The sequence below is a fragment of the Oryctolagus cuniculus genome, chromosome 5 (assembly GCF_051225735.1).
Source record: "Oryctolagus cuniculus isolate XC-2025 breed Fujian yellow rabbit chromosome 5, ASM5122573v1, whole genome shotgun sequence".
Taxonomy (NCBI): Eukaryota; Metazoa; Chordata; class Mammalia; order Lagomorpha; family Leporidae; genus Oryctolagus; species Oryctolagus cuniculus.
In genome coordinates, this window is record NC_142871.1 from 63,500,911 (window position 1) to 63,527,820 (window position 26,910).

General features: G+C 44.0%; 1 protein-coding gene across 3 annotated transcripts in view; it reads right to left on the reverse strand.

The window, feature by feature from the left end:
* Positions 1-26,910, reverse strand: part of SOBP (sine oculis binding protein homolog) — a 165,652-nt gene that overhangs the window by 43,841 nt on the left and 94,901 nt on the right. Inside the window, exon 5 of one of the 3 annotated variants that reach the window (XM_051855416.3) lies at positions 26,740-26,835. The exons of the other annotated variants lie outside the window; for them this stretch is intronic. Coding sequence (XP_051711376.1) covers positions 26,740-26,835 — 96 coding nt within the window. The remainder of the gene's footprint in view (positions 1-26,739; positions 26,836-26,910) is intronic. 3 annotated transcript variants of the gene reach the window in all.

Here is a 26,910-nt window from a genome sequence, read left to right on the forward strand (position 1 = left end):
CCGTGCGGCTTTCTCACCAGAAATAACTGCATCCCCATCGCCACCATGGAGCAGCCTGACATCAGTGATGTGTAAGTATCCATGGCAACGCAGGTGAACCCGTTGCTAAGCCAGCCGGACATCCCATGGAGCTGGTCCTCTCACTGGACTGAGAGAAGGCGATAGCTTTGACCGAGCAAGCAGATAATGCTGGTACTTTTCAACTGGCAGGGCTGTCATGTTTAAATACGAGAATGTTGCTTGTAGCCAAATGTTAGTGACAGCAGCCTGTGGCGCCTATCATGGTTTGTACTCTTACTCCTGCTAAAAATAGGCCTGCTTTCTCCGGAGTCCTTCTGATTCCACATCTGCAGGAAGTTTTTGTTGCCACTGCCGGCCTTTTCCTTTCTTTCCCGAAGATTACTGTTGGTTGGCTCCACCAGTCCCCCTCCCCCTCCTCCTCCCCGGGAGAATGCCATTCAGAACCACAATCACCACCCCCAGCTCAGACAATCCCACAAAGGCCTCACGTGGCTTCTCAGTTATTATCACAGGCCTCCCCCTCTGAAGCCCTCAGTGAGGAACGGACTGGGCAGCTACAAGGGGCACAGTCATCTGACCTTTAGAGGTTGATGGCATTGGCTGGAGAGGTTGGGCAGCAGAACAGGAGGGAAGATTCCATGTTGGGGACCCACTGGGAAGCATCAGCCAAGCAGACAACCTGCTCCATCCAGTGTGTCTGAATCTTTTTATTATTATTATTACTAAGATCTATTTTATTTATTTGAAAAGTTGAGTGAAAGAGAGGGAGAGGGAGAGGGGGCAGGAGGAGGGGAGAAGGAGGAGCAGGGCAGTGGGGGCGGGGGAGGAGATTCCATCTAATTTACTTCCCAAATGGCTGCAAAGGCCAGGGCTAGGGCAGGCCAAAGCCAGGAGACTCCCTCTGGGTCTCCCACATGGGTGGCAGGGACCCAAGCACTTGGACTATCATCCACAGCTTTCCCAGGCACATTATCAAGGAACTAGATTGGAAGTGGAGCATCTGGGATTCGAATTTGTAATCCGCTATATGATGCTAGCACTGTAAAAGCAGCTTAACCCACTGTGCCACAATACCGGCTCCAGTCTGAATCATTTTGTTTCCTAGGTTTAAACCCACACTTCACCCATGAAACTTTGGTAACGATGCATTGATTAAAAAATGACAGGTGGGGGGCAGCACTGTAGTATAGTGGGCTGGGCCTCCGCCTGCGGTACCATATGAGCGCTGGTTCTAGTCCCGGCTGCCCCTCTTCTGATCCAGCTCTCTGCTATGGCCTGGGAACGCACTGGAAGATGGCTCAAGTCCTTGGGCCCTTGCACCTAAGTGGGAGACCTGAAAGAAGCTCCTGGCTCCTGATCAACCCAGCTGCAGCTGTTGTGGCCATTTGGAGAGTGAACCAGCAGATGGAAGACCTTTCTCTCTGTCTCTCACTCTCTCTGTCTATAACTCTACCTCTCAAGTAAATAAATAAAATCTTAAAAAAAAAAAAATGGCCAGTGGAACAAGTGTTTAACTCTTCTCAAAGCAAGTATTTAGTTGGCTTTATTAATTCTCTCTGCTGCATGTGGGGTGTGTGTGTGTGTGTGTGTGTGTGTGTGTGGTGAGACAGGTGGAAAAGGGCATGAGTGTGGGGATGGAGCAAATAGAGCAAATTGCTTCAGGTGTGTTCAGAACCAGCCACAGCATCATGTTTGGACTTGGACCTGAGAGCCTTTAGATGATCCAAGTACCTTGCAACACCTCAGAATCACAAAAAGAGCTTTTTCTCTGGCCCCTGTTCACAGGATTCTCATTCAACTACTCTTCCTTCCCAAAGGCTTGGGTAGCAACATGTGGCACCCACCAGGGCCTTCTGAACAAAGGCCATGCTATAGCGCATGAGCCTCAGACCTGCTGTCCCCCTTCTTTCTCGGACACTTCCCCCCAGTATGCTGCTGCTTCCATGGCCCAGCCCCCTTGGATGGCCCCTCCACTTCAGGAGCTGCAAGGATTCTGGCCATGAGATACCTGCTGTCTTGCTCAGGGAGACCAAATAGGCACGGTAGGAAGGGGGAAGTCTGTCTCTTTCTCTTCTGTTCCAGTTGCCCCTCGAGAGCGCGACGCTTGGTAGGTGCTTGAGAGGTTCACTGAAGTGTTAGGTGTTTTCTCTGTGTTTTTCCAGGCATTCACAACCTGTGCAGCAGTACAAGTGGCCTCCAGTTGGGAGAGAAGATGTGACTTAGAGGACGTGGCTATAAATGAATTCCTATGGAGTGAGCCCTATGTAGGCCCCAACTGAGCTTATGGAAACTGGAGATTTGCATTTTATGGGGGCAGAGGGAATTGGAGGAGCTCATGGAACTGTAAATCCTCAATCAGGAGTGGTTTGAAGTGCAGCAGACAGACGAGAACTGGTAACACTCAGGCAGCACTTTAAGATCAGGACCATGCTGCCCAGGGCTGACTTAATGCTCCCTCCCAGGTTAGTTCTCCAGGGCCAGCGGTGATCTGGGCCATGCAGGCCCCTACTCCCCTCCAGGGCTGCTTGGAACTTCTATCCTCCTCTTCCTGCCTGGGACTCCTTATGCCTAATGGAGCTGGGCACAAGACTACCCGCCACCCAGAGCTGCTAACACCACTTACTACTGTGCCTAAAAAATGCCCAGGATCAAGCAGGGAGGTCCTGGGAAATGTACAGTTACCGACTGCTAATACGATTTCTGTGCTGTGAGTTGGCCTAAGAAAAAGACTCTCTGGATTGTGCTTCCCAGTTGCTCTGTCACTTCTCTCTGCCATCCAAAGACACCAATTTATCCTTGGAATCTGCTCCAGATTAGGCCACAGATAGTAGCACACATCTCAGGGCTTTTGTTGTCTTTAAGAGTTATTACAGGTTGAATATCCCTTGTCAGAAATGTTTGGGACCAGAAGTGTTTAAGACTTCAGTATTTTTTTTTTTAATTTTGGAATATTTGCATATACTAATGAGACCCAAATCTAAACACAAAAATTCATTTATGTTTCATTTACACATAGCTTGAATGTAATTTTTTTGTTTTTGTTTGTTTGTTTGTTTTTTGGCAGGCAGAGTGGACAGTGAGAGAGAGGGACAGAGAGAAAGGTCTTCCTTTGCCGTTGGTTCACCCTCCAATGGCCGCCTCAGCCGGCGCATCGTGCTGATCTGGAGCCAGGAGCCAGGTACTTCTCCTGGTCTCGCTTGAATGTAATTTTATACAAGAGTTCAGCAATTTTGTGCATGAAGCAAAGTTCATGTATGCTGAAATATCAGGCATTGGCATCAGGTCAGCACTGAAAAAGTTTGATATTCTGGAGCATCTTGGATTTGGATCAGGGGTTTAGAGCCTGTGTTATAAAATCATGTACCTTTCAATTGCTTATTCACACCTCTTAGAGTGGTGGTCTTCAAGGTGGGGTGGGGGGATCCCAAAGGGTGAAGACCAACCACTGAAGTAAGAGAAGAAAGTTTTGGAACGTATATTTACAGCTATAGTTAATCACTGTTGTTTTGTGGGAATTTATAATGTATATAGATATTACAACAAGAGTACATGTATTTAATATATCAGTAAATAAACATTATGAGTGTGTGGTCAATTTTTTTTTATTAGTGGGGGGATATATGATTAAAAATATGCCAAGATCACAGGTGTAAGGGGTTCAGTCTTAGCCTCATTGAAAATGCAATATGTTTGAATACATTTCCCAGGATTTTCTTTGGCAGTGGTGGTTGGGTGTTGAGGGTTGAGGAACAAATCACAAATGATGAATGCCCCTTATTTGTGTCAGGCTCCGAAGCCTCCTGATGCCAAATCTAACGGATCCATGTGATTCCCTCTTGGTTGAGGATTGGATTCCCAGTTTGGTGTGACCCTGAGTTCTTGTCTTATCTGTGTCTGTCTCTTAACTTGTTTTCTGAAGACCTTTGCATGTAGTATCTGATGGAGAATACTTGGAAGCATGATAAAAGCTTTCCTCTTAAGAGAAGTATCTATTTCCACAGTGAGATAGCTGGGCACTGCACAGGTCTACTGACTTTGGAGTCCAGAGGTACTAGAACCTCCAAACCTACTTTTGAGGATGCCACCCCTTCTCAGTCCCCTAAATTATCTTCTCCTAAAGATGTTTTTGAAATACTATTTATTGGGCCGGCACTGTGGCATAGCAGGTAAAGCTGCCGCCTGCAGTGCTGCCATTCCATATGGCCGCTGGTTCGAGTCCCAGCAGCTCCACTTCCGATCCAGCTCTCTGCTAGGGCCTGGGAAAACAGCAGAAAATGGCCCAGGTCCTTGGGCCCCTGCACCCATGTAGGAGACCCAGAGGAAGCTCCTGGCTCCTGGCTCCTGGCTTCAGATCAGCACAGCTCCAGCCGTTGCGGCCAATTGGGGAGTGAACCAGCAGATGGAAGACTCTCTCTCTCTGCCTCTCCTTCTCTCTGTGTAACTCTGACTTTCAAATAAATAAAATAAATCTTTAAAAAAGAGAAATACTATTTATTATCATTGTTATTTCAGTTTTTAAAAAGAAGAGAAAAAAGTGCACTTTAGGACCATACAACTAGGAAAAAAACATCATTTCAGTGGAAAAGGGCCAGGACCTCCTGCCTCCAAATAAAAGCAGCACCCTCAGCTTCCTCTTCCTCATGTCCCCACCTGTACATCACTGTTTATGAAGCTCTGAGAAGCAGCAACACAACAGTCCAACCAAGTCACACAGAGCATTTTGCTCCCCTGGATGATCAAGGGAGAAATGAGCCCTGTCCTGTGCAAGAAAATGTGTCCCACTTTCTCCTTCATCACTCTGTCTCCTCCTTGCTTAGCCATCCTTTCCCTCCAGGGCCTTGATCCCAGACAAATGGAACTCAAAATGCCAATCCTCATAGGGCATTACAATGGCATAAGGTGACATTCAAAACTCAAAGAAAGTAACCTCTAATAGTGGGGTTTCATGTAAGTAGCCCGAGTAGCCCAGCACATCACAACACAGTTATGGCTACAAACAAACTCACCCCTCTCTGGAGCCAGCCAACAAAAAGGTCCATTGCTCCAGTAGCCATTAGGATGCTGGCCTGACACAAGGGTCTCATACTTGCCCAGGAGCAAAGTTCTCTACAGAACCCATAAAATGCTGATACGGTTAATTCAATCATTGAAACCAAAATAAACGTCATGACCATAAAATATTATTATGTTGCTTATACTGCATGCACATAATCCAGAAAGCTCAACTTCATGTACACAAAAGGCTGCCAAACCACATGATCAGGTCTTTCTGAGTGAGTTCATCAGTGTTCATTTTTCTGTTGCTTGTTCAGCCTCAGAATTGCTAGCCTATGCTTGCCACAATAGGTACCAGGTGCCAAATGTATAAGAAAAAGTAGGAGAGAAACTCTCAAATAGAAAAAAAATTATATTCATTAACTTAATTTTTTCTGCAACAATGCCAGCATTTGACATCAGCAGCAGAGCACAAGGGGCCAGCTGGAGGCACACCAGTGTTCCTTGGTGGCCGAGTGATAACAGACTAGAATAGTTCATGTTGGGCCTGTCCCAGAAATTCCAGGTGGCCATAGACATGATCCTTTAAGTTACTGTCCACTTCCTGTTGTGCAATAAATTGTCACCAATTGCCTGAAAAGAATCAGGACACATTATTGGACCACTGTTTGTTCTCTCGTAAGCAGGATATATGAGGCAGATTGGGAAGTGCAACGGGAGCCCCAAGTCCCTCCATGATTTATAGCGACAACAAGCAGAATATTTGAGAGCAAGGGTCCTGGAAATGTATAGAAGCTATATCAGTAACATCACACAAGCATGTCCCCAGAACTGCACTTAGAGTCCAATGCTTTGCCATAACACCTTCTCTTCGGTCCCTTTTCTCAGAATGAACAACAGAACTCAGAATACGCAAAACACAACGTCTGGAGTCTACCACTTGCTAAGCTCCTAGACTTGTTCAGTGTCCATGAAGAGAAGGGAGGAACGAATGGCAATGAGCCCCACATAAGCAACAACTGTAACGTGCTTACAGGGGCTGAACTGTAACTGCCCCTGGTGGCCCTTCCACAGTGCACACCCACCTGCCTGGGCAAATCCAGCTTCTCCAGTCCTGCATACAGAAAGCAAGGTGATAGGAATGGGGATCCTGGTACATGTTCTGCCACCCCCAACTAGCCCTGTGCGATGACACCCTCTCTTTGACTTCCAGGTATTAAACAATGGAACCCAAATTCCTTGCATAAAAAGGCACTGTGGGCTCATCTCCCATATCAGAGTACCTGGTTCCAGTCCCAGTTCTGCTCCTGATTCCAGCTCCCTGCTAAGGCAGACCCTGGGAGGCAGCAGCTGATGGCTCAGGTGGCTGGGTCCCTGCCAGCCATGTGAGAGACCCAGACTGAGTTCTCAGCTCCTGGATTTGGCCTGGTCCAGTCCCAGCTTGCTCTAGGTGTTTGCAGAGTGAACCAGCAGATGTATGATCTCTGTTTTTCCAAATAAATTAAAAAAAATAAGGTCTATCAAAAAAAAAATCATACCCTAGCCTAGAACTTTTCAAACTCCAGTGCACACATGAATGCCCTAGGAGTCTTATTAAACTGTAGTTCTGAGTTATGAGTCTAGGTGGGGCCTGAAATTCTGCATTTCTAACAGGGGCCCACGTGGTATCCAGACTGCTGGTGGCAGACTACCCTTTGAGTGAGGGGCTATACACTTGGGATCGGAAAATCAGCCCAAACCCACAGGGACCATACAAGGTTACTTCAAAGGGTTAATAGAAAAAAACATGTATTATGAAAAAACTGCAAAATTTCAAAATTTTCTGTACCAGGCCAGTGTTGTGGTGTAGCAGTTTAAGCTGCCACCTGCAATGCCAATTCAAGTCCTGGTTGTCCCACTTCTAATCCAGCTCCCTGCTGATGGCCTGGGAAAAGCAGCAGGAGATGGCCCAAGTATTTGGGCCCCTGCACCCAGGTAGGAGACCCGGTTCCTGGCTTCAGCCTGGTGCAGCCCTGGCTGTTGGCAGTCATCTGGAGAAGTGAACGAGCAGATGGAGGATACTCTCCCTGTGTCTCTTCCTCTCTCTGTAACTCTGCCTTTCAAATAAATAAAAATAAACCTCAAAAAAATCTCAAATTTTTATGCCACAATGAATTTATCTTTTAATTATACTTCCCCATAAATTTTTTTGAAGTTCCCTCATATTTTCTGAATTGCAAGCCCAGACGCATGGTTTGAAGAAAGATTTGGGTCTGCTTCCGGGAGCCACACCAGGCTGCAGAAGCCCCCTACCTCAGGGGCATTCTCAGACAGCGGGGATAGTGGTTCTCAAACCCAGCTCCGGAGGACACGTCTGTGAGCAGGACCAGCTGCAACTGCTACTGCAATCAGATCACTTTTGTCTTCTCCCAGACCATTGGGATGAAATGTTAATGCACTGAATTGGCAAATATAAATTTTTTTCTAAATGTTTTCCTCATCCTTAATTAGAAACCTTCAAAATGAAGCTGTGGCAGAGAATAATCTCTTGGTAGAAGAAGGGCAGCTGGCCCAAGAGAGAGGCAGTGACCCCTTAGCACCACTACCTCTTGGGTTCTCCCACTTTAGCCCTGATGGCCCCAAGTGGGTCTGTGGACAGAGTACTTGATCTTCAAGGCTCTGGTGCAAGTATGGGTCTTTCTTTGACTTGCTCTAGTGGAACTTAAAAAAGAGGCATTGTGGTAGATGCTAGATGAGAACAAAAGGGAAATGTATCCAGATCATACAGGAAGCACAAAGGGTAATCCGTTGAGCATGACAAATTGATGGAAATTGGAGCAGGGGAGGTGAGCATGTACAGAAGTGAGAGAAGACAGTCTGAGGGTGTGAAGAGAGCTCTGAGCAGACTGACAAATGGAGGGGACCTGCAGGGGAGGTGGCCAGGAAGAAATTCCTGGGGCCAAGGTGGCCGAAGAATTTTCATGAACTAGAATGTTGATAATGTTCAGTCTTCTACAGTGCTGAGGAATGAAAGCCCATCGCTAACTGGGACTTTCAGTGAAAGTTGGCGCGTGCACTTGGGGACACACGCACACCAGCATGTGGCTTGGAGAATCTAAAATATCAAGCTCACAGGCTCCAAATAGCCAGCATAATTTACAGACTTGAGCACAGACGCCTCTCAGGGTGTTATTACGCCACCCATCTCTAGGGGGCACTCTCGCGGGAATACCATATAAAGGCCAAGGAGCCTGCCCATTCCTGTGTTCACCCCTTCAAGTTTCCGAAGAGAAGGAGGCTTGCAGGGGAGAGAGGTGGCCAAAGGGATGGGGGTAGGGTAAGGGTGGGACAGAGGGTTGGGGCCTTTGAGGGGGAGGACAGGGTTCTGTTTACACATAGGACATCACCCCCTTGTTATGTGAGACTCCACTCTCTTCACCTAGGGAGTAGCCAGGTCCTGAGAGGAGTTGAGCAGTGAAACAAAATGACATCACAAGACAATAACCACAGCATGCATAAACAAGAGTGACTCAAATTCAGGACTTAAGTCCCAGACCAGGGCTGCTGTACCTGCTCTCAACAAGCAGTCAGAAACGACAAAACCAACAAGCCAGCAGCAGAGGAATACTAATAGAAAACAAGACACAGTCAATCCTGCTCAGACAGCTTGATTATATATTTGGGAACCTGTTGGCTCTTGTTTATGACTTTATATTTCAAATGTGTATTATAGACGGCGAAGATTACTCCCAGCTCACACTATGGGGACTAAATATGTCAATAACTCACGGTGTCCTGAAAAGATTGACACCATTCCCATATGCTGGGCCACCGGAATGCATGCGAGGGTCACTGATCTATGAAAACAGACAATATATGTCACATAGGGAAGGCTGTGCAAATCTTGGGACATGTGGTTCTCACATGACAGCCACAGTCCCTGTGTCCGCCTGTGGGTATAATGCGCCAGCAAAGGATGTCCCCTAGTACAGCCCTGAATCCTAGCCCAGCAAATAGGGAAATTGGCTCAATCCAAACTTACTCTCCTTCCCTTTCAATTTTTTTAAAATGACTGCAGGGGCTGGCATTGTGGCACAGTAGGTTAATCCTCTGCTTGCGGAGCCAGCACCCCATATGGGCACCATTTCTAGTCCCAGCTGTTCCACTTCCAATCCAGCTATCTGCTCTGGCCTGGGAAAGCAGTAGGTGGCCCAAGTCATTGAGCCCCTGCACCCACGTGGGAGACCTGGAAGAAGCTCCAGGCTCCTGGCTTCAGATTGGCCCAGCTCCTGCCATTGCAGCCATCTGGGGAGTGAACCAGTGGATGGAAGACCTTTCTGTCTCGCCCTCTCACTGTCTGTAACTCTACCTCTCAAATAAATAAATAAATCTTTAAAAATAAATAAATAAAATGATTGCAAAGGTTGGGAAAACTCCAGAACCCCAGAGCTTAAGAGCCACGGCACCCTCAGCCTCCGACCCCTGTCTCCAGGAGAGCCCAGGAGACCTCACAGTATCCCCCGTTTCCAGGCAAAGGGGTCTGGTGTGGAGACACTAGCTTGACGCACCTCTGAGCACAGAAGCCGCCTTCATGCTCCTATGGCACTTTTTTGGGGTTTCTATTACACAGTGTTTAAACTGCTTTTGAGACAGTTTTCCACTGTGTTTTAAAAGCCAGCCCTGGCATGTCTGTAAACATCAGTTCATATTCCTGGAATAAATCTTTTTTGTGTTCCATCCTACTACCCACAGGGGTACAGATGGCATGTTTTATGTGGCGGCCACTATTTACAACTCAATCCCATGGAGGCCCATGCGATGCCACAAATGGAGCCCACACAGGAAGATGGCCCCTTGGGCACAGCCGTTTGTCCCAACAGGACAGGAGTGCCAGGAAAGGACACACCCTGAAAGTACACGGGGTGCCTCTGCGGCTGGCACACAGTCTTCATTCAGGGCCAGCAGGGTCCTGGGCATCCCGAGAAGGAGCCCTGGGAGGCAGACTCTGCCCAAGGGATGGGGGAGGGGGGCGCAGCTAGTATACAGGACCAAGGGTTATAAGTAGGGAAAACACCACACAAAATGCCCCAGACTGGCTGTGGAGTTTACAACATCAGCGAAGCCACCTTCTCCTACCACAGAGGTTCACCACATTCGTTTGCATGTTCCCAAGCATCTGAGAGCGTGATCTCAATGCATCCTTGTTTATATTTTGATGGACAGCCATCAATCATGATAGATTTGACCTCGTCAGCACCTCAATAGGCAAAGAACGGGAGCAGGGTTGTTTATGAGGGAGAGGATGGGGGAGGCTGAGAATACTCACTATGGAGGAACACTCACAAGAAGCCACTGCTGCCTCTGTCTTGGACTAAGATAGCATTTGCCGAAAATGTCAACAGATTGCTTCTTGAGTTTGAGTTGTGCAGACATCAAAAGCTTATTTTAACAGGGCCTTTTGCTTAAAATCGCTTGGTTGGTTGAGGCATTTAGAATGTCTCTGACTATATAATTTGGATTAAGAAGTCCTTGTTGGGTTTTACTGGTTTAGCATAAATCAGGACATAACTGGAATGGACCTCTTTACATAACCAGAGCCTTTAGGCCATTGATGTAGTAAAATTCGCTCTTTGTTCATGTTGCATTTTTTTCTCCTTCTTTCTTTCTTTCTTTTTTTTTTTTAAACATGGCTTAGTTACTATGCAGAGGCTTAGCACTCTTGCACAGGGATCAGTTCCAGACGCTGGTTTGATTTGAAACAAGCCAAGCAAATTTGCCCGAATGCGATTTCAAAAGGTTTTCCTATTTCTATCATCAGGAGATTGGAGGAAGCTGAGAGGCAAGTCACTATTTGCGTTCAAATAATGCCGGCCTGATTTTCTCAGGTATTTGGTATTATTCAGTAGACAGGCCAGACGGATGACCCTGCCTCTCTGCAACTCTGCTATTGCTCCCCCGTCAGGACCGTGTGTCTCAAAGCTAATTTCAAAAGGCAGATTACTTATAATTGCAGATACATTTTTTTCCTTTCATTTTTACCTTTCTTTCAGTCTTTCTTTTTACCTTTCTCTTTCCATATCACATTGACGAGATGAGACTCAAAAAGTTAATGGTAATTGCTCTCATCTTAATTTAGCTTTGAGAGAGAGAGAGAGAAATGTGTATAATTTGCAGATCTGAGTGCAGGTCATTACAGGTGTGTTATATTAGTGTATTCATGAGTCCCCTGGGACAGGCATGCTGCGCTATCCAATAACTTCCCTAATGTGTAATTACACACCATCAGACTATAATTGATTAATTGAAAAGAGAATGTAGGCAGATGTGAGGGCAAGACTTCTGCTGCTCATTAAATGAATATGTCCTTGCTTCTCTTTAATAAGTTAAGTGGAACTACTCAAAAGCAATTAAGTCAGTAGTGAAATTCATTAAATTTTAAGTAATTATTGGTATTAAACTCTGTAATAAAATTCAAGACTTTGCATAGTTCTGTTTCATAAAGAAGCATGATAAGTCTATGGGGCCAAGTTAGCAGAATGAGGGTTCCAGAGAAGACTCCATCTTAGACATCCTGGCATCCTGCGTGAACATCCCCTGAGACAGAATGACAGCAGGAGCAGGTGTTTCTAGAAGCTCTGACTGCCATCCTAGACCAGTCAGGGCAAGAGTGTCACTTAAGCCCAAGACTGTAATTGTGTTTCCAAAGTAATTCTTTCATTTAAAAGTTTAATCTAAATAATGAAAAATAAAAATGTCTCTTCTAAAAATCTAAGGCCTTGCATATTACAATCCATACTTTCTCTAACATCTAAACTTAAATGTAAAAATGGATCTGCAATTTGGAGAAAGTTCTTTCTTCACCTTACTCTCCTGACTTGGCCATGAGGTGAGGGGAAGGACGAGACTGCGCCTTGCTTCAGGGATGGGGCCGCAGCTGGATCTCAGTGCCCAGAGGTGGCTCCCACACATTCTGCCACTATTCATTTTGCCCACAAAACTGGAAAATGCAGCAAAGAGGAACTCAGCTCCGCCAAGGCTGCCGCATTCCAGACATTCCTGACAACTCCCCAGACACAGGAAAGACCTTGGAGTCTGAACTGACTGTGGAAAGTTGCCAACAGGGAGCCGCACCAGGGCAGCTGGTTCACTCGCTCATTCATACACCTAGCATGTCTTGAGCATCTCCTCAAAGCCTTGAGACGACATATATACATATACAGCTTAATAATACAACAACACACGGTTTAATATATAAATGCACAACATAAAAGCTAGGGGTGAATTCTATAAAAATCTAACCTATGTAGTGCTCTATCCAAGATGAGCTTGTGTCCAGCACACAGTAGGTCCTCAGTAAAAGCTTGGGATTCTGGGGAAAACGTGATAGTGTGTGGCATTTGTATAACGTTCTCTATTTAACTTGTGGAAGTGGTGAAGATTAGGCCTTAAATGTTAATGTCTTGGCCAGAATAAACCAAAAAGATGGTGATGGTGGCAGCTGAGTGAAGAAGGGTGGATTCCAGAACCCTTATGCCCAGACTTCAGCAGCATCCTTGAAAGCCCTGCCATTGCTTTCTGGCTATAGAAAATTTAAACTGTAAACCCACGAATTGTGGTCATTTATGTTAAAAGCAGTAGACTTAACCACATATTTTTTTAAATTTGTACTTCAAAAATCTAAACATAACTTTGTATGGTGAGTTTCACAATCTAAAAAAATAAAAAAGAAATCATTGTATTTTCATTGTCACTGGGATCAGTGATAACCGGTCCACCAGATGCATGGCTGCAGGCTTGCTGGTTCCCCCAGAGGTCTCTCCTATTTGGGACCAGTGAGAGGCCTCCACACTGCAACCCTGACTCAACACAGACATGTGTCTCCTACCATTCCCCATAGGAGGAGGGAAAGGCATTTTACATATACACTGATTCCTGTTGGAAGAAAAAAATTCCAATCCTCACACACGCTGTAATTTTAGAAAGCATAACTAAAGTTAAAACTAAATTAGACTAAATAGGTATATTAAACTAGAGAGAAAAAAGCCAGGGCAGAGGAAAGACTTTAGGTCTCATTTTCTGTTTGCATGTGTTCCTGCCATAATGGGCACCTTCTTGTCCCATGGCTCATTTTCTTCTTGAATACAACCTTGATAATCAGTGTACGGACAGCCTGAGTATTTAACAGAGGAGCTCTGCTCAAGGGCCACACCTTGAGCTTTCACAATTTCACTAAATGACATTTTGCTCACATTATTTGGGATTTTTGTTTCTCTGTTTTTTGTTTTCACATCTGTAACAAGTCCCAAATATACTCCAGACAACTAAGTTAGACCACAGGAAAATGGATAGATTCTGAAACTTAGCTGCATATGAACAAAGATGGCCCTCAAGGTGGGTGCTGGTGTTTACCCCCAAAACAAAAGCAGAATCATAAATGGTCAGGTAATTAGAATAATCAGTCAATATGAGATTACAAGAAAATTAATTTGGGGGGATTAACTAGCAGACCCTTTTTGGGTAGGATATTCTGTTCTCAAAAACATTTTGTATTAGTCTAATGTTTTACCTTAGTGAACCCTGTAAATTCTATAAAATGCTTTCTCTTTGATGAAAATCTGGAAAATCAGGGCTGGTGCTATGGCACGGCAAGTTAATGCCCCTGGCCTGAGGCACCGGCATCCCATATGGTCACTGGTTCAAGACCCGGCTGCTCTCTGCTATAACCTGGGAAAGCAGTAGAATACAGCCCAAGGACTTGGGCCTCTGCACCCATGTGGGAGACCTGGAAGAAGCTCCTGGCTCCTGGTTTCAGATTGGCGCAGCTCCGGCCATTGTGGCCAACTGGGGAGTGAACCAGTGGATGGAAGACCTCTCTCTCTCTCTCTCTCTCTCTCTCTCTCTCTCTGCCTCTCCTTCTCTCTGTGTAACTCTGACTTTCAAATAAATAAATAAATCTTTAAAAAAAATCTTGACAATCTTTAGGATGAGTGTTGGACAAAGAGCAGTTGTCCATTCTGTGCCTTGTTTGTGTACAAAATATAAGCAATCAGTAAGACCACATGATTGAAAGCTGCACACTGTGAGATTCTCTCATCATTAAAAAAAAAAAAAAAAAACCTCATGAGACTATATATTAGCATTCCCTCCTGACTGTAAGCAGCTGAGTACAAGCAGAGCATGTATTGCCCTTTATTAGTTAACTTTTATTGGGTGCTTACAGTATGTTGAGCATGTTATATGTATTATCTCATTGAACTTTCATAGCGACTCTAAGTGGCATACACAGGTATTTCTCCTGTTTTATAGATGCAGAAACTGATCATGCTAAAGCCACAAAGCCAGGAAGTAAGTGGGGTCTCTGTGGTTCCAGAGTACATCTCTATGAGGTTTCTGTGTTATTTCCAGAGGGAAGAGGTTACTGTGCTCCTGTAAATGCAGATCCTAAACCTCTTTAAATAATCCCAGTTAAGGAAGCTTCCCCCCACCCTCGTTTGTGCTTTTACAGCTTTAATCACACGGATCCCAGAATCATTCTGGATTACAAGCATTTTGAATTTCAGCTTCTTGATTCTACTTTGATCTTGTTTTCCGCACTGCACACAACTAGTTACTTACTCAATTAAGACTATTATCCGAAATCTAAATTTACAAGAAAATTGACTTGAGATGAAATGTTTGCCAGTTATTTATACTAAGATGGTCATAAGAATTTGATGACCAATATTTTTGGACAGCCATTTGCAGAGTCTTTATCTCATCTTTCCAGCTGTGAGAGGTCTTTGTGCCTGAACTGTTCCAACTGCATTCTAGAAGTCTCCCCAGCCCCTCCTCCAACTTGCTCTCACCAAAGCACTTTCTGGCTTAGATACCTACTGCAGATCCCTATGGGCTAAGGCACCAAATGTACATGTGCTGCTCTGCTCTCACTTTTCTTGTCATCTGATCACAGTCTACCTACCAAGTTGATGGTATTCTCTGCACTCTCAAAGCAATGCCCGCTCAGTCTTCCACATGGCCCCCCATATGCAGGGTGCTCACCCCGCTCCCCACCATTCTACCTCTCTCTCTCTGGGATGAGCTTCCACTGCCATCCATCCTCCAAGGCCCAACCTAACTCTCATAGTTTGTTCATGAGTTTCTTAGGAGAAAGAGCCACAATTTTATACTTTGTACTGTTAACACCTGACTTTTAGGCTCAGTGCTTGGGAGATGGTAGGTACCTAATAAATGCATGATGGTTCAAAGAAAAACATGGGATGGGCATTCCGTTGTGGTAGGTTAAGCTTGGGGTGCCCGTATGCCATACTGGAGTGCTGGTTCAAGTCCCAGCTTCTCTGTTTCTCATCCAACTTCCTGCCAATGTGCCCAGGAGGCAGGAGATGATGGTCCAAGTATTTGGGTCCCTGCCACCCTTGTGAGAGACCTGGATGAAGGCCTGGACTCCTGGTTTTGACCTGGCCTAGTCCCAGTTGTTGTGGGCATTTGGGAGTAAACCAGCAAATAAAAGTTCATCTCTCTCTCTCTGCCTTTCCAATAAATAACTAAAAAGAAAAATGTCTACAAAATCTGGGTAATAGAAACATACTCCCTAACAACATATTCTTATGTTAATTCCACCCTTTGAGTTGTGTCCATGATGCTACATATCTACATTTTAAAAGAGATTTTAAATCTTTATAGGTAAATTGCACTACATTATAGATGTTGTCTTCATGCAGGGTACATAAAAGAATAAATTAAAGATTGGAGATATAAGAAACTACTCAGACCAAATAAGCCAGGGAGACCATATCCCCTGAGAAAAGGTCTTTGGGGTTTGAATTATCAAGACTGGCTGTCTCCATTGATTCAGCTCAATTTTCAACTTGGCTGATCTGATGACAGTCAGTGCATTGTTTAAAAATCAAAATGCATGACGGCTAAGGAAAAAAATGAAAATAAATATTTCATTACAACTTGATTTTCTCCATGTACTTTTATACATTCATATGTAAACATCAAATTAGTTCAGAAAAAAATATTACATAAACGTTTGAGATGAGTTAAATGCCATAAATTCATAAGCACTTTAGCAATGCTTCAGTTTTTCATTTTCCATTTTATATATATATATATACATACATATATATACATATATATATATATATATATATCTCCACTTTTCTACATAGGATATCTAAATTTACCCTCATTGTATGTTAAATTTGTATAAAGGCAATGGTTGTGCATATTTTCAAAATTCAGGCTATCTGATAAATACATAAACATTTGTCTAAGCCAAAAATAGTGTTTAGTTTCCTGGGAATGTCTTCACATGTTTATCAGGCAATTTGAAAGGTAAAAGTACCACTGACTCAAAGGGCTATAAACAGAGGCCTCTAAACTATTTCACATCTGCAGTAATCTACGTGTTTTCTTCACTTACATTTCTGCATGTTCCATGCAAAGGACCACTTCTAACATCAGCTCAGTATTTAAACATTGCCTCCCTAGCAGTGATGGCTCCAGTAGCTGAATCCCTGCTACGCACAGGGGAAACCTGAACTGCATTCCCAGCTCCTGGCTCTGGCCTAGCCCCAGCGTTTGCAGGCATCTGCAGAGTGAATGGGCAGATGGGATGGTTCTCAAACTCTCTCTCTCTCTCCCTCTCTCTCCTATCTCTCAAATGAAATTAAACAATAATAAAAATAAAATACTGCCTCCCTTCCTCAGGATCTACTGCTTGAAATGCTTATGTGGTGTTTTTCTCTTTCTTGTTCACAAAAAGAAGTACATAGCACATTCCATTGCAGTATCAGAATTCGACTTAGATTCAAATATTCCGTTCAAAGGAAAGCAAGCTACATTGAGATTGGAAACCAAAAACAGCACAGTATTTCACAATTCAGTTTCAAGGGTAACTTTTCCTATATAATTTTATTTCCTGAAGCTAGATCATAAAAGTATACTTTGTCTCTTCTGTAGGTGAGGAACCTAAAAGATAATGGTGTTGGTGATGAAGATGATGGATAAGGGCATCTTAACTTATAAAAACACACTTTATCTTGATGCAATCTACAAATTTTCTTTATTGAGAGAGGCAAGGAAGGGGAGGTGAGTGGGGGGGGGGACAGAAAGAGAGAGATAAAGACCACTACCAAAGCATCCTTAAAATTTTTCGAGAGAAAAATTAATGGATATGTAATCCAAAGTAGAATATTAAGCAATTCTGAGTAATTAGGTAAAAATACTGTTTATTATTTCAAAATCAGCTTATCTGGGGTATTGCTTAACTGGTTCAACATTTCACTTGCAAGAATGAACAAAGTCATCTATATCGTCTCTGCTGAAGGGAAGGTGTGCAGCTGTACAAGCTCAACCATGGTAACCAAAAGCCAACCTTCCACGTGGCGCCCTCAGTGGCAGACACACAATCCAGAACTAGCTAACTTCTGGGCTTTAGACTCTTACCTGAACTAGAACCAGGGAGATGTGTTATTTCATGCATTCATTCAGCAAATAATTATTGAGCATCTACCTCCACGGCTCATGGCATCAATATCACCATCGTTACTAAGATGCCATTGCTTCAATACCAACAGGGGAAAGCACACTGACAATTAAACAATGACAGGTCATCAACAGTAATATGTGGCTCCCATTTCTGCGATGTTAAAACACTTCAGGGCCAGCACCGTAGCTCACTTGGCTAATCCTCCGCTTGTGGCACTGGCAACCTGGGTTCTAGTCCCAGTTGGGGTGCCAGCTTCTGTCCCGGTTGCTCCTCTTCCAGTCCAGCTCTCTGCTATGGCCAGGGAAGGCAGTGGAGGATGGCCCAAATGCTTGGGTACCTGCACCCGCATGGGAGACTGGGAGGAAGTACCCAGTTCCTGGCTTTGGATCGGCGCAGCGCCGGCAGTAGCGGCCATTAGGAGAGTGAACCAACGGAAGGAAGACCTTTCTATCTGTCTCTCTCTCACTGTCTATAACTCTCCCTCTGTCTCTCTCACTGTCTAACTCTGTCTGGGGAAAAAAAAAAACACTTCAGGAAAAAAAAAATGCAACCCAGAATACATGAAAAATGGTGTGGGCCAAGCAATGCTTTCAGGGGCTCAGTGACTAAACAAGACAAAGCTCCTGCTTCAAAAACTCCAAGGAAGCCACATCTGGGATCAAAACAGTGGGTGCAATCCCCTGGCAAAGGTCCAAATTTCTGATGTACACAGCAATGCAGGAGGGAGGGAGGAGTTGGGAAGAGAGCTCTCCAGGAAAGCCTGATGCCTCAGGCCCAGAGAGTAGAAAGTGTCCAAAAAATACAATGAGACAAAATTTAACAAGAAAGCCCATCACTTTAAAGACTCCTGTTTTCTTGAACCTGTTCATCTGCAGCTTAATCATGGGCTTCTAAATTCCTTCCTCTCTTTAAAAACTCCTTCTTGCCAGTCCTCCATCACCCCCACACCTCACTCTCCAATTTGCCTCCCCTATTACTATGTTATTTTTCCCAATTCCAAATATTTTTTATACTCTTTCCCTTTTTCTCCCAAGAGACTTTCATTAGCTTGTTCTTCTAACCATAAACCAAGCTTATGACTGAAAGTGATTAATTTCAGTTCTGGCTGGTAACTTGTATATTTTTATATCGATAATTGATATCCTATCTGATTTCCTGGTTTTACTTGATATTTGACCTACAGTTTCCTTGAAGCCATCAGAGGCAAATTCTCTTTGTTATTTTAGGAATTGATAAGTTCTAGCAACTAAAGCAATGAGGGAGAATATGACTGACACCCAGTTCTCATATGCTACTTTATGACAGAAGTCTCCAAGGAAATAGATCCGTTCCATCTGAGGAATTCAATTCTACCAAATCAAAACAGTTCAAGCCTTTTAAAAACGACCTTAGTGATCATTAAAAAAAAAAAAAATCAAAATCTTCAAAAGAAAACTTAGCACTTACCATACTTAATCTATAGCTGTTAGATTTTTTTAAAATACACTCAAATGTTTACATCACATTGAAAAATACATATTTTCCATCGTCTGTAGCTATTCTGTGAATATCCCAAGCCTAGCAAATAAAAAATATATACTTTGGCTCTGTTCCCCATAACTTATTACACACTGGGAATTCTCAAATACTGACATGCCTTCCTGAATAAAATCACCCTTCCTAACTACCCCCGTAAATGTCCTTTTTCTCTTCAGAATTCTATAAAAGAACTGTAACAAAAAAGAAGCTCAAAAGAGTGATTCTGAATTAACCTCTTAACTCTTTCACATATGCCCTCCCCACACACCACCACCACCATAGAATGAACTCCATCTCTGACCCTGGGATGGAAAGCCATATAAGAACTAATCCCCTACCCTGAGAAGGCAACCGTAGATATTGGACTTGAGCACAGGCTTGGGCATGAAGTCAGAGAGATGTGGGTCAAATCCCAGCTCTGCACCTGCTCATTGGACCCCCCGCTCCTCTGGCAGGGCAAGGAATATAACATTTTTTTACAAAAGAAGAAGCTTAGCTCTAATTATCTGCACTACCCTGTACTTCTAATTTCCAAGGATATTTTTGTGGCTTTTGCATGAAAATGTGCATATGCAAAACTCTCAGATAATCTATTGCTAGAAAATCTGGCCAAGTGGTAGCCTACAACATGCTTGAAAGCAAGCAGCCTTGGATTAAATAATTATGATCACAACAATGATGTCTGAGTGATAACTGTTGATCAAGCACTATTTTAAGCACCTACGGGTTTCATCCATTTAGACCTCACACCAACCCTACCAGGGAGCTGACAGGACAGACACAGAGATTCAGCAATGGGTCCGAGACTACACAGTCAGTGGGGTGGGGTAGGGGAGATTCCTGAATCTGAACAAAACAATCTGGCTCAGGAGTCCAATTCCTCACCACAACACCGCACTGGGAGAAGTTTTAGATTCTTCTTTGAAAAAGTACTCAGACATTGCTGTACTTCACCAATCAGTGACATTTGCTATGGAGCCAAGAGGCACCTCTAGCTCCTCAGACCCAAACAGGATGAACGTTCCAGGCTTTCACTGAAGTTCTTTTACCCAGATTAAAATACTACATTTGAATTTGCATCCAAACCAATTGAGAAGATACTCCCAGTTGGAAAATAAAAACAAGTACTCCCAGGCCTCTACCTCAAGATTTTGTTCAGTCCAATGCATTTCTCTAGCCCTGTTTTATTAATAGCAAGACTTCTGCGTACTCAGCTTTTACTAAGTGCTTCAGATACTTGGTGTCATGGTCTCCTCAAAACAATCTCGGAGTGGTGGGCGTTTGGCCTTGGAGTTGAGACACCCACGTTCCATATCGGAGTGCCTGGCTTTAATGCCCGCCTCCAGCTCCTGATTCCAGCTTCCTGCCAATGCAGACCTCTGGGAAACAACCATGATAGCTCAAGTAGTTGGATCTCCTTCCATACGGGAGACTTGGGTTGAATTCTTGGCTTCTGACTTTGGCTCTGTCCAGTCCTGGCCATTGTTGGGGAATGAACCAGCAGATGGGAGCGTTCTCTCTCTCTCTCTTCCCCCCACCCATATTTCTCTTTGTGTTTTCCTGCCTCTCAACTAAAAACAAATCAATCAATAGCAACCCCATGAGTTAAGGATGTGCTGTTTTTATCCTTGTTGGGTTGATAAAGACAATAGGGCTCAGGGAAGGTAAGAAACTTGTCTGGGTTGCACAGCTGACCTAGCTGCAGAGAAAGGACCAGAACTCCCACTCTTATCCACCAGACAACAGTGTCTCTGTGGAGAACACATCCCCCTCTGAGGCTCCAAGAACTACTGCAAAGTACTGTGTGAGAAGCCAGGATGTAAACCAAGCCATTATTTCCCTGCCCTTTTTGTGCAATGGCCCTGAAATTGGAAAGGCAAAGGTTCTACCATGTCTTGGAAAAGCGAGCCTGTGGGGAACCAAGGCTGATCAAATCAAAGCCCCAGACCCCCACAAAAGGCCCCTATATCAGAGCAGAAGCTGAGGGATTCCTAGCTCTCCCCCAAGGTGGCTTCTCCACCCAAGAGAGGAAGTTAAAAGATTTGGGTGGATGGAAGGGGAGGAAGGATGGTCCGCTGTAGTCAGAGGGTCTTCATGCAGGAAAAGAGAAAGGACCTGAACCATAAAATCATGGCAGAAATGGAAGCCAAGAGATTGAAGAGAAAGAGAAGCAAAAGCCACAGCTAGAGAGCAAGGTGAAGCAGCACTGATGGAACAGAGGGATGTGCAGGTGAAATACGCCGGCTGACACGGAATCCACCCCTGCCACCTGGCTACACAGTCCTGCTGGAGATCATTATCGTGTCATCTCTTTTGGAATTGCCCCCAACTTGGCCTAAGACTGCGCCTTCATTTCCAGAAAGTTTTATTTTTTAAATAATAGTTCAGAAAAGCACAGGAGCAGAGGAATCACCCAAGACTAAAGGGTAGAAAGAAGTGATGTGAAAGACCAACTCTCTAGACAGCACCTGCCCCTGGGGTTTTCTGGTTATTCTGTTTCTTCGGGGCTATTACAATTACTATTTCAGGAAACAGTAGACTATGCATGTCTACATCACATGATGCTTTATTTGATGTGATGGGAGTTCAAGTGTGTCACCATGAATTTTAATTTTCAGTGCCTGTGCTAACATCAAAGCAACAATATGTAAATTTAAGTTGAGCCGGGGCACATATCTGGCTTTTATCAGAACACAATATTAAGGGTCGGGTCTTTGGCTAATTGCACCTATTTTGAAAAGCCCATCAACTTTTCTATCACCTTTCAAGGGTTCTCGTTCTATCTCCATGAACGGCAGAAAGGTTCTAGCAATGGCTAATACATAACAGAAATTCAGAACTTCCTCTGATTGCTGTGATGAGGCTACCATGTAGCAGTGAGCTGGACTGGGTTGCAAAGAGATTTGATCTTATTTTAAAATAAATACATTTAGAACCACAGGCCTGAGAGTCAAAAAAAAAAATTCAAGTCAGCATTGGGATGATAGTCTGTCTTTCACCCTAAAGGCTTTTTAAACTTGGTCTGATCTCCCAAGCCTTCCAAGATTATGCTGAGCAGAAAAAAAAGATTATGGTACATAACCAAGAGTCATTTGTTCTCTGTCTGCATAGTCCCAAAGCTCCAATTGCCAATCCACTCAAAATCCATGAATTCTTTCTAGCCAGGAAAGAGGGGTGCTAAAGGGTTTAAAAAAAAAAGAAAGAAAGAAAAACAACCTTCCAAAGCATCTAAGCTTTCATAATAATCTAGCAACAAAAAGGAAGATAGGAGAAAAAGAAATAGATAAAGCAAGATTAGCCCTGAGTTGATAACTGTTGAAACTGGGTGAAAAGTATGTTGGAGTTCATTATGTGACTCTCATTACTCTAATTTTGTGTATGTTAGAAACTTTCCACAATAATCCACAGACACACTAGGCACTTCCATGAAGCAGAAGTACTAAAATCCAGACTCTTTTGAATGGTGTCAGTTATTGAAACTTCTGCAATGGGGCCTACCTACCTGTCCACACCTTGGCATCCTAACACTCTATGCTAGCCCAACTTAGACACTAGTGGGGTTGGGAGACACTTGGCCTGCACGTCTCACCTGTACACCTTTGCTAATGCTATTTCCTTCCGCTCAGAACACCCCCTTTCTTTACACACCAGCCCCGATTATCAAAATTCAACCCACATAAGCCCTACACTGGAGGAATCTTCCTTTGTCAAGTCTTTAATGTTGGCAGATGGGAACAAACTCTTCCTCCTTTGCACTTCAGAACTTTGCCAGTGCTCTTCTGGGGTAGAGCTCACTGTGCAATGAAAACAATCGTGATTATAAGAGGAATCATAATAGCAGCTACCATGGGCTGAGTGTTCACTATATACCAGGCACTTTGAGCATGTATTGCGTTCAACCCTTACAACATCCTCTGAGGTTCTAACCTCCCACTATCACATTTTACCAATGAAGATCTGAAGCTCAGAGAAGCCCAAGAGGTGACACAGGGATCCAATGGGATGCAAAGTCAGATATATCACAGTATGTTTTGAGCTTTTGTGGCCATGATCCCAGCGACATGGTATAAATTAGTCTAGCTGGGGCAGACTGGACTTTCAGAAGACCTGAGAGCCCACTTCCTTGATGACTATGACATTGTATATACCTTACTCCTCCTGCTGAACTGTCACCAGGTTCAGGGAAGGAATGGTGGTCCTTTTATTTTGTGTCCCCACTGGTATCACCTAGCACAACACTTTATATGTAGAAGATGCTCAGTAGTGTCTTGTTAAGCAAATACTGCGTTAGCATAGGGCATCTCCTCTGGCTAAGCACTGCATGCAACTCTCAGAATCCACCTATCTGCCTCCATAAGGAAGTGAGACACAAAAATCAGTCCACACAGCAGCAGACGCTCTCTCTTCCCCGTCATCTCTGTTCACGAGGCCACAAAACGAAATAGTTTTCATCTTTTCTCCACACAGGCATTGTAACTGACCAGAAAGAATTCTTCCCAAACGCTATTTTTACTTAACCTCCCAGCTGTGTGCCCCGTCTCTCTCCCTCTGCAAAGCTCTCACCCCTGACAGCCGGAGGAAAAGCCAAAGGGATTCAGACTTTTTCCGGGTGAGGGCTCAGGAATCTGGAACTGAGGAAGACAGGCTGAGCCCCGCGCCTGAACTGCCCCTCTTTTATCTCCCCTTTCAGACTCCCAAACTTGGCTTCCTTCCAACCAAATTCTCCCCACGTCGGTTGCTGCTGTTCTTCGGTCGTATTTTGACCTTCTCTCTAAACACAGTGATGCTCTCTGGACTGGTCCTAAAAACACTTTGAGGGTAGGCTCGGTTGCCTTCCATTCCTTCCCCCAAACCTTCTCAACGTTCCTCTTCTTCTAGCTGTCAATCTTTTCCGTCCAAGGATCTAGCTTATGCCATGGGCCTGCAAGGTCTTAGTCTTAGTGGCTTTCAAGAACTGAGTAAATGCTGGCTGATGAGATGGTGTAAGCTCTCCCTACTGCTCCTAGTCTGACTCCCACCATTGATATAAGAATTTTAATAGACAAATGAGAAACCTTCCAGTCCCAGAAGAATGAGGCAGTAATGATAAAGGGACCAGCCCAGCGATGGAGCTACACTTCAAGGTAAGTGCTAGTCACCCAAAGCTAACTCTAAATCTTCCCTCCGCTGGGCACTTGTAAACCATGTCACCACAGTGTAAATGTGATGGTCATAAACCCCAGAAAAATACTCTGGAAACATTTGTTTGTAGCACACACCTATCTATGAAGAGGTAGATGGGGCTACGCTAAACTGTGATACAGCAGATAGTATTCATTTTATCTAATGTCACTCATTTTGACAATCTTGCATTTTTAAAGTTAATAATAAAAAAAACCATAAGGAAACTGTTGCGCAATCACCAACTGAAGAATCTTGGCCACCAAGCTAAATATCTAGTCATCTGTGTTGTACATTAAGTGTGAAGGCACACATCACAGTTTGGGATTTAAATGGAAAAAATCAATACCCTACAGGAAATCTGCAGTTGCGTAGCAGATTTTTCTATCAGCGATGCTTTCCTTGTTAGTGCCTTCTGATCACACACACTTGTGTATTCCAGGCATCGATTTTACTTTGCTTTTGTTTAGGTTACTTACTATTCCTCTCTCTTCCAAGAAGCAGAGGCTGGGGGTGGAGGGAAGCAGAGGTGGGGGTGGGGGGGGCAGAGACAAAGTTAAAGCAATGTCTCTCCTACCTGGCCAGGGCACTTTTTATCTGTGTGGGTGGCCCGGAGGCCTGGCCTGCCAGCCACGTGCTCCATGTTGTCTGGGAGCCCAGAAGTCAGCTGTGCCCTCACTGCAGTGCAGGAGCCATGTGGGGGGAGAAAGCGGCTCTGGCTGCAGCGAACCATGCAAGAAACTTCCCTCCCCCACCCCCAAGCGTAAAAAGCAGTTCGGAGCAGGGCTTGCCATCTTCTCTGACAGCTTCTTTAAAAATCTGCTCTCAGCTGCACTAAGAAAACTCCAAGGACTTCCTCTTGCCCTCTTCAGAATGAACAAGCCTTTTCCATATAGAAGCACAACTTCTCAGGGCTTCGTCATCAGCCAGACACCATCCCTTTCCTTGCAACCGAAAACAATGAAATGTGATGATGCAACACCTATTTGGGGAAAGGTAGCTGTTCACATAGATGCCTTACATCCTCCAGTATAAAGTGACCACAGCCAGAACTCCAGCATGTTCATTTTCTCCCAATAAATAAAAAAATGAATTATGGCATATTACTTTTAACAATTTCTCTAAAAATAAGGAAGTACTCCCAAAAGCATCCTGATACCAAAAATACAGCATAAATGACCCCTATGATCTAGCCATAGATATGGAGAGAAACATTACAACTGAGATAAGTGAACAGGATTTCTCCAGGATGGGTGATGCTAGCAGGCCTGGAAGTGGAAGAGCCCTCAGATAAAACATAAAGGTGAGCTAAATTTTTAGAAAGAAAAGTCAGACTTATAAGCAGTAAACTTGCCTGTGGATTGCTTGGGACTACAGACGCAGAATGAGCAGCGCTAGTGTGATTGAGGAGACCGTGGAATGGGGAACAGAGGTTCTTGCCGTCCACATCTAGCTACTGTGGCTGGAAGGGGTGAGAACCGCATTTTTCTCTCTTCTCCTGCTCTTTGGACACCTTGTGTTTAATGAACAGCTGGTATCAGAGCTTAGCTCCAAAGACTTTTACATGTGAGATTCCCTAAAGCACAGATCTGGTGGAGCTGCCCGAATGTGTTCGGCCAAAACGCTAAGCAGAAATTAGGCTACCTCAAAACGCGACAACTGAGCCTCCTCAGCCTCTTTCAGCGTTTTCATGGAGTTGGAGCAAATGTTTTGGCTTTAATGTAATTGAAAAGAAAAGAACGTTTAGGGACAACATAGCTAGAGCCCTCATAAAGCTTCATTTTCAAAAGCAGTGTTTGAATCTCTAAATAAATGACAATTCATTCTCTGTTTACTTTAGGTAAACAGAAAATGCATTGCAGAGCACTCATTTTCAAAAGCTAATCAAGAACATTAGGTCCCAACAGATTCATTTAATAGAAATATAATAGGCATTCCTGCTTGCTTTTCATCTCATCTTGCTGTAAACGCTAAAATGAACAGCAAATTAACCCTGCGTTGGAACAGAGCTTCTGTCACAGCTGATATCCTCTCTCTCACTTCTTGCAAACATCCCGGATCCTGTCACTGCTTTGACTCCTCTGCAGAGGGGAGATGACTGAGTTTGGCAAGGGAGGGAAGGAACTTGAATTCTAAAGGGAGTACTGCGTGTCAATTCTGCTCTCTTTCCTCGCAGAACAAAATATTGCGATGTTGTCTTCTAAAACAGTGCACAATTAGGACACAGGAGGAGGGATGGGGCTGGGTTTTCTGCCCAAGCTACATATATCAGCTGTCTTTCTCTAGATTGTCAACTTCACTAGCCGTTCTCCAAGTGGCTGCTTATCAACTACCATACAAAACAAGCTAATAAAGACAGGGCCATTCAAGTTCTATCATCAGATATCAAAGATGTGCAAACAATTTGAGATCTTATAATTAATAGTCAGTGATAGCAGAATTAGCATTTAGAACTCTATACAGAAAAACTATAATATTTCATCAATTATGTAATCACGAACAAACCCTTCCAAAAACTGTTTTCACTGTGCTAAAGTAACATTCTAGACTTGTTGTAAGTATGTTATTCTTACAAGTAGTTCGCAGTTATTCTTGAAGGCAAGCCTTGGAGTTTCCTTAGCATAGTGCTGCTGGGGAAAATTTTCAGCATGTCCATCTTCATCTCTAGCCTGAAGGGAAATATAATGGCCTATTTAGGGACTTACAAATAATGGTAGAAAAAAAGCTAAAAGCATAACAGCTCA